The following is a 12,350-nucleotide window of genomic DNA, read 5'->3' as shown; positions in this document are numbered from 1 at the left end:
ATACTTTTGGTTTTTAAAGTGGGTTTCTAATTATCGTAATATAAACACATAGGTAGTAGGTAATCTAATAGTTATCTAATAGTTTTAAAGAGAATATTGTTATTCAATAACTTTTTTTAGAAATCTGGTTTTCACAAACCTTTGGGCTTCGGCTAACACAGAAATACAGAATATTAAATAAAACTATTATTCTATTATTGTAGTTGACAATAATATTTTTCCAACCAATTATTTCGAATGAAAATAAAATGTTCGAAATAAAAAACCAAAGTATTCGATACCAAAAAGTATTTAATACAAAAAAAAGTATTTAAAATACCATTCAAAATACTTCATGCTGAAAGTATTTAAAAAGTTATTTAATACTTAAAAAAGTATTTAAATACTTTTACTTAAATACTTTACAGGACTGCTTATTTTGCAGGTCAGTTGTAAAGGTTACAACACGGCTGTTAGATAGTACTATCGTGGTTACAGGTATAACAATAATTAAGTGGTCGGAAACCCGGAACTCGGAATATAACGTCGTGATAATAATAAGTATTTATTATTTAATACTGAAAAAATTCTAAATAGTGAATACCATGATAATAATTTAATTTGTCATAGTGTAACTATTTAGAATTTTTAAAAACACACGTAAAATATTCTTAGATCATATTATACAAATAGTATAATATGATCTAAGACAACGGTTCCCAACCGGGGGGGAATATCGTGATGATGGAATATTGGAATTACGAAAATAATTATGTTATTTTACAATGTGTAAAATTGAGACCACTATATTAATTGAATTTACTTATATTATTAATATTTTTGTTTTTATATTCAATAATTTTTTCTAGTAATATTATTACTTTGTAAGTTGATACCTACATTTTTAAAATTATGAAAATAATAAAAGTAAATAATTGTTTTTTTTTTCTTAGCGAAAAAATTCGCCTAAACTCAAATATTAAGCGGAAGGGTGTATGAGATTTTAGTAAATTTACAAGGAGGGTGTGGAATAAAAAAGGTTGGGAACCACTGGTCTAAGAGAATATTATTATGATAACACCGTGTTGGGCGTGAAGTGATAAAAGAGAAAAAAAAAACCGTCGACTGTCGACCCGCGACCGGGTAACCGGATGCATTTCGTTAAAACCTAACGTGATTATTATTATTAATTTTTTCTACTGTCATACCTATTAATATTTTCAATTTTGTTGACTCATCGTCCGACGGCGTTGAAGTAGCGTTCGATCTGTTCGTCGACGTCCGTCAATCAAGTGGTGGTTCGCTTTGTAGTTACGTACCCCAACGACGAAGAGAATGAAGAAAATTGCAATTTTCGGGGCCACCGGCATGACGGGACTGTGCACCGTTGAAGCCGCTTTGAAACAAGGTGTGACTTGACAGAGGAAAAACAATTATTGAGGATATCGGAAAGCTGACGGTTTCCCAAATGCTTGTTTGACGATTGCCTAGTTAGTTGAGAGATGCCGGACATGGCATTAAAAAAAAACTTTGTGTTTGCGCAGGTCTAGAAGTCAGGGCTCTCCTGAGAGATCCCAGTCGTATGCCCGAAGAACTTCGCAAACAAGTAGAGGTGATTACTGGCGATGTTTTGGTCAAAGAAGACGTGGACAAGGTCGTCGAGGGCAGAGACGCGATTGTCGTGACTTTGGGAACCAGAAATGACTTGGGTAAGATAATATTTAATAAAATAACATTAGTTAGACTGCCTAGTACCTATGTCTAAGTTATGTGACCAATTCTATAGTTGTATAGTAATAAAATTACTTTTCCAGCTCCTACCACAATAATGTCCGAAGGGTTGAGAAACATTTTATCATCGATGGAAAAGAACAATGTGAAAATCGTATCTGTGTGCTTATCCAGTAATAATTGTTTATGGAATATTATAACGTTACACACTTGTTAGCTTTTTGATCGTACCATTAAACATTTTGTTAATTTCAGCCTTTTTATTCTACGATAAGCCCAAAGTGCCAGCAATGTTCCACGGGATCAATGACGATCACGAGCGAATGTTGCATTTGCTACAGGCAGCCGAATCTCTGGATTGGATTGCTGTGATGCCACCACATATTGCCGGCACTCCGTCAGGCGATTACAGCGTGGAAATAGGCTCATCGCCCGGTCGTGCCATATCTAAATATGATCTCGGAAAGTTTATGATTGAATGTTTATCTAAACCTGATTACTATAAGCAGAGATGCGGTTTGGCAACCAAAGTGCCAGCTCCATGAACTAATATTTTTACAAAAAATAAAAATGGAATCAAAATCTTAGGGCAAAATGGTAATCATAATATTATAATTACTCAAAAATATGTAACGGAATAGATAAGGAAATATTTAATATATATATTAAAAATTTGTTGATGGAATTTGATATTAATTATACTATTATATAATTAAATTTGTTTATTGGTTAGTAACAAATTGTATGTTTATTTTCCCTTCTTCTTCTTTTTATATTGTCCTCCCTTTCGGTGTTGAAGCCTGGGTGCATTTTCAGAAGGCACTTGAGCAGTCTGTGGTTTAGGTTGAGCCGCAATGTTTTTGATGTTACTAAGAAATGTAATAGTACATTATATTATTTTAAGAATAGCACAAAATTTGCAACATTATGTTAGTACTAAAATTAAATAAAATAGGTACATAATATAATAATAAATATTTTGAATTGTATTTGTTTTATACTTTTATAATGATGATATATTTATTTTTTACAAAAGAAATTTTTATAGTAAAATTGAAAAAAAAAGTTCAATGTAAATTAATTACATTTATAAAACATCTTGATATTATGTTTTGTAACAAATATTAAGTTTGAGTTATGGTTAAAATATGTACTCATTTCATTTTAAGTTGATATTATGTTAGATAAGTAACATTTTTAATTTGAGGCATTTATAAAGTTAACATTAAAAAAAAAAAACCTTAATTGCTTATATTTTAAGACATAAGTATACTTGTCTACCAATTTTTCAAGTTTATAATGATTTTTCTTTTTTTTATTATTATTAATTTTAATTAAACACTAATCCAATTTGACATGCGATACAGAGGACAGACCTTGTGGTCATTTATCTTTTGTAATTAATATATTATATGATGATTGCCTATTCAAACATATTTATAGACATTCTTAAAACTTTTTAATGCGTGTATGTAATCAATTATACCCAACTAATGACTAACGTAGGAATTAATAATAACTTGAAAGTAATTGATGTGATGGGTGTATATCAATTAATAATTGGTTGTAAATTGTCATTAAATACAAATTATAACATAGACGCTATGTTGACCACATGTATTTTTAAGCACCCATTGAAATTTGCTGTGCACTCCATAAAAAAAATTTAGATTCAATTTCATAATAACTAATAATTTTCTTAAAAAAAATTATTTAATTATTTTGAAAGATTTTTATTTAAGGAATAAATTTAATAAATTGATGGATAATATTAATAAGGATGAAACAACAGACAACCAGTAAGGTTTCGTACAGTCATTAATAATTTAGATGTATCTGAACTGATTTTGGGGGTTTTTGATAAAAATAGATCAACTAATTCTCTGTTAGTTTACCCTGAGTTCTAGTGTTCTAACTCAGTTTAAACTATCAATAAAAAACTGCCATAGTCAGTGTTATGACGGTAATGTAAAATATGTAAGTGATCATATTATCACTATTATTAAGAATGGATGGTTAAAGCTTTTATACAGTATTTTTAATGGGGGAGGAACCCATGGGGGTTCACTTAGAGCACCCAATGGTTGTTGAAATCTTGGAGCCAATGAATTATACTCACAATTGTTCACTTGACACATTGCTGGCCCCTTGCGTTCCTTTACCGATGCCTGTTTCTTTGCTTCTCCTGTCTTTCTTCTTCCGGTATCCAGTACGCTCGTGTCTTGGTAACCAACGTTCAGGATTAGGAGGCACATCTGGGTTGAAATTTTTGGGCAATATAATCTTTCTCTTCTTCTTTCGTTTCTTCTCTACTTCTGTCTTGGATCTGTGTAATAAATAAGACATTAATATAAATAAAATAGTTAAATATTTATTTACCGATGGCTAGTGGTATAGCGCAGAAAATAGTTATTCCCCGTGAATTGGGCAAAGTTAGGCAAAGTGAGAATTGATGTGGTAATGGTATTATAATTAATATTTTTATTTTTTACACACTGATAACTATTTAGGACGGGTTTCATAGATAGGAAATTTTTATCTAGCTGGTACTATAAAAATGCAATTTTCTCATTTTCTCATTCCCTTAATTTAAAATATCTCAGTAACATTGCGAATACAATGATTTAATCCAATGATTCTTGTTTTTGTAGTTATATTTAATAATTAATATTATTCTTTTTATCCAAAAACAAAACAAGACTAAACCATCTTGTCAATATGATAGTAAAATAAACTCTATTAAGAACTTAAATACATTATTGAAGAAAATTACAATTTTTTTAGTATAATTGTATTCTCAACCTATTCCTGATTGATAATAAGTTTCTTTTAAATAATTACCCTGCAAAATCTGGTTTCAATGTGGACTTTTTGATTAATTTAGATCCCATCATCCAGTTAGTATTCTCAAGTAAATCTATGTCAGTATCTTGAAGGTCCAATGGTGGAAGTTGCTTACTGTACATTTGAGCTTTTTCTGGGTCGAACTAAAAGGAAAAATAATTAATAAACTATAAATTAGCAGTTATTTTTGTTCATTAAAAACAGAAACAACATTTAGTTTAAATTTCTTATTGAATATTAAACCTTATAATTATAAATAAATGTTAAAAATAAATATTTATCAAACCTGTGTGTAGGCGATAATGAGTTGCGCCAAAAACTTTTTATTATTAGGATTTAATTCAAGTAGTCGCGTTAGACGTTTAGCTGCTTCCTTGGGATCTTGTTCCCGTAAATGTAATTTTGCAAGTTGTTTTAATAAAATGGTTATCTTTGAATTATCCACCTATTAAACATTTAAATGTTTGTAATTCATTTTGAAGAATTGCATTGAATATTAAATAATAAATAATAAAATGTTACCTCTTTTTGACTGTACCAAGACAAAGTGTCATTAAATAAGTCAGATGCCGCTTTAAAATTGTCAACATTTAAATACAGCGTAACAAGTGTGCTCACAATTCCAAGTTTATACTTAAATTCACCAAGATTCTCCAGTAAAGTAATTGCTTCATTACTGTTATTCTAGAAAAAAAAAATTAATAATAATATATATATACATCAGTAAGTAGTCAACATGAAAGCATATTTTGTAAAATGAAATAATCAATTTAATTTAATTAAAAAATATTTTTGAAAAATACTGAATAGTAAATATTATATTAAATACTAAATAGTATTATTAATCAGAATAATCAAAATCAAGTGATAATATTTCCAAAAAGGTTTAGTAAATTTACTTTTAATTTAACCACAAAAACCTTGATATGCATTGTTTTAAAAAAATTAAATAATCAAATATATTTATTTATAGTTAATTAATGGAAATTATTTTAACATTTATGCAAGTCAAAGGGGACTGGCTAGGGTGACTGGTGAGCGATACCTGACCTGGTCCTGGCAAAAATTTGGAGTGCTTGAATATATATTTAGGCCGATAACTTAAAAATATTTTATTATTAGACCCAAAATTAGGCTGAATTTTCTGTTTCTCCAGGACCAATTTTTCTTCCCAGTGCGCCCCCGATACAATTAGATCATAAAAGATAACTTTTTTTTTTATGGTTTGAACTGTGTAACCACAGTTCAGGTCTTCAAAATGTTAGATTCACACGAAATTCAAAGAAAATGAATCACTAATAATTTAAGTTAAGTCTGAACTTTTCACTATTATTAATAATTGTGTATATCACATATAATTTATTATTTAATAATAATAATTATAATAAAATAAATAAATCATAATTAAACATTTTTAAAAGTAACAACCATATTATTTGTATAATAGTTTGACACACCTGCTGTTCTCTACTTTAAATGTATGTTAATGTGATATTTATACTCTGCCCAAAACAAAATACCATATAATAACCACTTTCCTTGTTTCTTATTTTTAACATAACTATTTAAATCAGCTAAAAATAATTGTGTAATGCACTAAAAATATGTTAATCTAGTGCTTTATAAAAATATAAAATCAAGTGAAGTTAATGAAAAAGCATTCGTAAACTTTAATTAGCTAAAATATTGAAAAAATCTTATCGACATTAAATATTACTTGCTTAGTCATTTTCGTGTTAGGGTATCTTTACATAGTTTGAACAAGCTAGGCTACAAAATAACAAATGTGACAAACACTACAATCTGTAAGTGTAAATTATATTTTTAAGTTTAAAAATAAGCATTTTATAAAATTATTGAACTTTTTTTTTCAATGTTTGAACCGACGGCGCCGCGGGGACTGCTTTCGCAATGCTTCCGCGAAATCAAATTATTGAACTAAAATAGTGTAAGGTGACCAAACTTAAAAAAAGATATAAACTAACAATTTTGGCTTAGCTTTTAAAAAAAACTCAAAAATGTCTAAGTTATTTTTATATTTTGAAGATATTTTGGAGTTAACGAGGCCCTTTTAGATAAGGTGCATTGTTGGAAATGATTATGGCCATTAAATAATAATATGGAGATTATATTAGGCCTTTATTTTAAAGTCATAACCAACAAAAGTGTCTGGTAAGTAATTACAAATTTGATTTTTTGGGGGGCTAAACTCAAATATGTTTTAATTACTCTAAGTTACATAGTAAAATATAATAAAAAAAATTAGAATTAAGATATGAAATTGCAAAATTAATAGAGATTAGTTTTAAATTCCGATATCAATATTTAAACTTTATACCTGCAATAATAATAATTTCACAGCCACCAAGGTACAATTAAGCTTAGCAGTGGGATTTTCTTGTTTGTATATAAACTTCTTCAATAAATCAATAGCTTCAGAATTTTTATTTTGACGCCATAACATGACTGCTTTTAATAGTATAATATCCTCAATTAGATCGGGATATTTATTTTCAATGTTGTTGCACAATTGAGTACATTGGTCTAGCTAAAAATAATTAAATACATTAAATATCTATTATTTAAAAAGGAATATATTCATGTGATTATCTCATTTATTACTTGATTAGTGATCAACGCGAAACGACAATGGTTCAACATGATTCTTTTCAATTGCCAGGTATTCAACTTGTGAGTTAATTCATCAGACAATGTTGACTTGAGTTTTTTTTTCGAATCAAACACATTGTGTTCCCGATTTAACACTACCAAATTGTTTGAAGCAATGGCCAGAGATCCAATATCATTTGGCTTGTACTTTAATACGTCAGTGTATTCAGCTTGTGCTTCTTTTTCACGGCCTAACTTTTGTAAGCAATAAGCCCCTTGTACTCTGAAAAATAATGGATTGGTTTAATACAAATAACAAAAATTTTATATTTTGTTAATATTATTTATGCTAAAATCTATGGGTAAAAAAAATTGTATTGAAATTATAACAGATAAATAATAAACTATGGTTCATTTATATTTTATTTAGTACAAATAACTAACTTGAACTATTTATTTTTAAACAATTACGTAATAGGTATAGTTTGAAAATTGTAAATAATTGTAATTAATTATATTAATCATAATATTTTCATTGTTAGGAAATATAAATCAAATTTAAGTTTAAAAGTACTAAAATAAATAAAAATTATATTAATTACTTAGAAATCAAAGTTACAATATTATTAACTTTTAAAAATAACTATTATTATTGTTATCTACCAAACAATGCATGTCATTACTCATTATAATATGTACATATTATGAACACTGTTATGATTATATTGTATTTTGAAATATTATTTAAGTTTGAATAATTAATTTGTAATTTGTATTTTAAGTATATTGTTTTATACATATAGGTGGTAAGTTTTGAATTGTAATACTAAATTAAATCTAATGATTTTATATAACATTTATACACAATGTAGTAGAAGTGTATTAAGTGAATATCTATTTCATCACAAAATTAATGTGACATATATTGTTAAGAAATAGCAAATTCAAAATATAATTACTTAATAGCTGTAAGCTCTTCTTGAATTTCTTCTTCTGTCGCTTCCTCCTCTTCCAATGTATTTCTACATGATTTTGCAGCCTGATCAAGTAGTTCTTGAGCTTTTTCAATTTCTCTTCTTTCAATTAGTACACAAGCAACGTTATACATAAATTCATAAGTGTTATGTTGCTTAACAGTTGGAATGTCATATTTATTCTAAAAACAAAATATAAAATTAATTATTGAATTGAGTATGAGTGTATAATGGTCTAAACTACTTACGTCTCCTAACTTAGAAAGTTGAGAAATAACAGCTGTAAGATTTGATTCCCTTTCATTTGCAAAACTGTCTTTACTCTGTTTGATAATATCTCGATACATGTCAAAACATTCATTATACCTAAAATTATTAAGAACAATATAGTATAAATTACAAAACATATAACCTTAAAAATATAATCTTTACTCCACGCACAAATATTAACCAGTTAATATGGGAAAGAACAGGTTTTAGATGGCCAACTAGTCACATTCTTAATGTGCGGGGAGTATAATAAGAACCAATTAGGTTTTTTGATAAAGCAAAAACTTTACATATTCATAAGTAAAATTCTTGGTAAATTTTGTAGGATTTTTAACTTTAATTAATCAATGATTAATTACTAGGTACCTTTTTTAACACTAAGAGTTAAAAAATAGCTTAAATATATTTTGTTCATAGTATAGGTACCAAATTAGTGTTTATCATGAGCTGAACATAAAATATTATCTTACCTTTCCAACTTATAAAGAATTTGAGCTTTCAACTCCTTAAAACTGTGTGCAGGGTTAGGTTCTTCATTTATCAGTTCTAATGATTCTTCAGGGCGGTTTAAACGATACAAACAATAAGCTTTTTCAAACGTAAATTTCCTAGACAATTATAACACACATATAAGAATTTAGATATATAAAAATTGTAAACAAACCAATGCAAACTACTTACTGTGACGCTTCATTCTTCAATATGTAGTTATATGCATCTTCTATCTGGTTCAGATGGATGAGACAAACAACTTTTGATTGAACCAACGACAACTCTTCGGGAAACTGAGGTATATCTGAGAACAACGAATACACACAAGGTAAATGTTTGTTTAAATAAAATAAAAACTAAAATAATGACTGCTCACGTTTCTCGACGAGTTTAATGATTCTCTTGTATTCTTCGGCCGAGTCCAACTTTTCGATTTCCGAAAATACGGAATTCAAAATGGATATCTTGGACATGATCGCTGTGAACTGTCCCTGAGCCAAAGGTTTATTTCAAACCAACATTAAATTACCAGCGATAGGTTCGACAGACAACAGTTTATCTTAAAACCTACCTAAACAGTAATCTTGCCCTTTAAGTAAATATTATGAAAACGATTTTCGTACTCAACACGATAATGAAACTGCGAAAGTACTGCACGGGACTAGCATAATAATTATTATGAAATTAATTAATCGTAATAGTTTATAATGTTATTAGTCTATAAATATTGTGTAATAATCTATTATCAATAAATTTCAACTTGGTGAAAGGTGATATCATATTTTTGATGACGTCTTATCACGTCACTCGGAGCGGGTGTTGCACTGATGCATACCATTACCGTGGTCGGCAACGTGCGAAACACGTCTCATTTACCGCTCTTTTCAAAATCCACTTCTTCACTTATCTCGAAATATATTTGATATTCGATATAATTTGAATGTCCCTCAACCTTAAAGTCTATTAAGATTTATGGTATTTTTAATTTTACCATCTGATGAAATAATAGGTATATAATTAATTTGTTATTTTACTATACAAAATTGTTAATATTTATTCTACAAATTATAAACTATTGTTGTACAAATACATGTTATTATAATCATTAGAATAAAAATGTCGTTGATGTGTAGTTGATCTCTAAAATTATGTAAGCTATCAGTTTATACTAATTTGAATAAATAAACGTATATAATAACTGTTTATCAAACTAATAAAATATTGAACAAAAGTTATAAAAGTTGTAAATGTTATTATTTCCTATTAGGACCAACTAGGTATACTTAAATACCACCCCAAAAAAACATAAAAAATGTAGATACAACTTATGGTTGATGAATAATAAAAATGAATATTTCAAATTTCAATTAAATTGTAAGTAATGTTAGTTATTTATCTCCTTTCGAATAAAAATATTTGATATTAAAATTTCAAATACACAAAGGTTTTTGATAATTTACTAACACAGATGATACCTATTTGGTTTCGAAAAAATAATCGAAATCGAATACAATTATTCGCCGTGATCATAGGCGCAAATAGCGTTTGAGATTTGGGGGGGGGCAATAGGGCTAATAGGGCCTTACTTTGATAATATTGAATACGCTTACAACAAAATGTAGGAAATATTTGGGAGGGCTATGGTCATTTTTGGGGATGGGCTTAGCCCCTAAAGCCCCCTTATTTGCGCCTATGGCCGTGATAACTGTTTTATAGTTAAAAAAGAGTATAACAGGGTAACAAGTAAACCAGAAAATACTGAAAAATTAATTGTAGCATTATATTAATATAAGTACTATAGATAATATTATGTTGTTAAATAAGTTATAGCCAAAACAGTGTTTATTACTACCAGCTCATTGCTTTTTGACTTGTGTCAATAGTGTTTTTAATTAAAGACTTGGTAAGCAACACTAGTACACTGCAGAATTCTGTTTAATATTATACTTGTGTGCTAATCATGGATAATGCTTTGACGCCTTGTATAATTGTATAATGTATCTACAGACATTTAACGAAATTGTGCTTTTATAAGTTATGTTTGCGGTGTACGCGTATAAGGTATATCTGGTTGCCGACCTCCGCGACGGCACGGCGAACGAGTGACGAGACGTCGCCGCCGTGTCTCATCAAACTATAAGACCGACGGAGATTACGCGCGCACAAGTGTGTCGGGGCTTTTTTTTCGGCTTTCGCCTTTCCCCAACACCTACACGAGCGCGCGCGATCGAGGGTCACAAGTAATTTGGTCGCTTTAAAACTAATCTGAGGAATGTTGATTGAGGCCGAGTGTAGGTATATACCAGTATGTACCACGCGCGGTACCCTGCACGTAAGCACGCTCGCGATGCGCTCCTTCGCGCTCGGCATCCATACAACAATATCAGGGAGGGTAGGGGTAGGATTCTTCTGGAGTTTAATTGATTTCTTTTCGGGTTGTACGTTCGACGAGTCAGGCCACCGAGCGTGTCGAAACTTCCGGGTGTGTATACCTATATATATGCGTTTCTTTTCGGAAACCTTTGCACAAACGCCTGCAAGATCCTGCACCGATACACACATTATGTAGGTACACCCGTAGACCAGCAGGACCGTAGTGATCAGCATTTTTCGGGGGTTTCTTATACTGCATGATGTCATGCACTCGTGCGACCATCGATCCCGAAGTCACACACCATAATATTATTTCGTCCACTGCAATCGTTTCCGACACGATTTTTCCTAGGTACCCTATCATATAGTTTTATAATTTATTACATATTATTCTTGTATTATATTCTTATTCCGACACTAAGTTAATGAATTTTAAACCGTTTAACTGAACTGAGAGTTGAGACAATATACTTTACTTCTCCATCTCCACATTAACTTGACTCTGCTTTTAGAGTAAAAACGTGTTTACTGTCTAATTATGATAACTATATCAACTCATATCTCGACGTACTTGACGTAATATCGATTTGACTTGACCAACTCGATATAATTTTTTTCATAAAATTTCCCGCCTTTTTTTGTATTATATATTATTATATAATATTATAATAATGACGAATGTGCCCGGTAAGTACACGGCACCGTGTTGACAGTGGCGTAACCAGACAGGGAGAATTTGGGTGTTTAACCTCCAGGTTCACCCCCCCCCCCCCCCAACTAAATGTATTATTTATACACGAAAACTGTAAAAAACTTGATTTAATTTATACGAAAACCCCCTTCATTTCATGATCTTGGCTACGCTACTGCAGCGTTTTGACTGTTGATATAGACGACTAGACGGGTGTGTGGAAACTGCAACAGCATATTAATATAAGTACACGTGGTTTTTGTGTTTAGGTCATTTATATTAGTTTACTTTTGTTTTTTTTATTAGGTACATATCAATTAAAAAAAAACAAAACAACGAAACAAACAAAAAAAGAAGTAAACAATATATATAAATGAGGATTACAT

General features: G+C 29.6%; 2 protein-coding genes across 2 annotated transcripts; one reads left to right on the top strand and one right to left on the bottom strand.

Moving 5' to 3' along the window:
- The first annotated feature begins 1,099 nt into the window (after positions 1–1,099).
- Blvrb (biliverdin reductase B (flavin reductase (NADPH))) lies at positions 1,100–2,446 on the top strand. The gene is made up of 4 exons (NM_001162321.2): positions 1,100–1,387; positions 1,524–1,688; positions 1,794–1,883; positions 1,966–2,446. The coding sequence occupies exons 1-4, from the start codon at positions 1,315–1,317 to the stop codon at positions 2,253–2,255; spliced, it is 618 nt and encodes a 205-aa protein (NP_001155793.1). The 5' UTR covers positions 1,100–1,314; the 3' UTR covers positions 2,256–2,446.
- On the bottom strand, positions 2,349–9,645 carry LOC100162426 (signal recognition particle subunit SRP72). Its single transcript, XM_008189746.2, has 12 exons — positions 9,277–9,645; positions 9,090–9,204; positions 8,879–9,016; positions 8,387–8,504; positions 8,124–8,320; positions 7,177–7,447; positions 6,893–7,102; positions 5,077–5,238; positions 4,841–4,999; positions 4,552–4,697; positions 3,830–4,036; positions 2,349–2,579 (listed from the first exon to the last, which is right to left on the bottom strand). The coding sequence occupies exons 1-12, from the start codon at positions 9,371–9,373 to the stop codon at positions 2,459–2,461; spliced, it is 1,941 nt and encodes a 646-aa protein (XP_008187968.1). The 5' UTR covers positions 9,374–9,645; the 3' UTR covers positions 2,349–2,458.
- Between the last annotated feature and the right edge of the window lie 2,705 nt (positions 9,646–12,350).

Source organism: Acyrthosiphon pisum, chromosome A1, assembly GCF_005508785.2.
Source record: "Acyrthosiphon pisum isolate AL4f chromosome A1, pea_aphid_22Mar2018_4r6ur, whole genome shotgun sequence".
Lineage (NCBI taxonomy): Eukaryota > Metazoa > Arthropoda > Insecta > Hemiptera > Aphididae > Acyrthosiphon > Acyrthosiphon pisum.
This window is presented reverse-complemented; position numbering and strand designations above follow the sequence as displayed.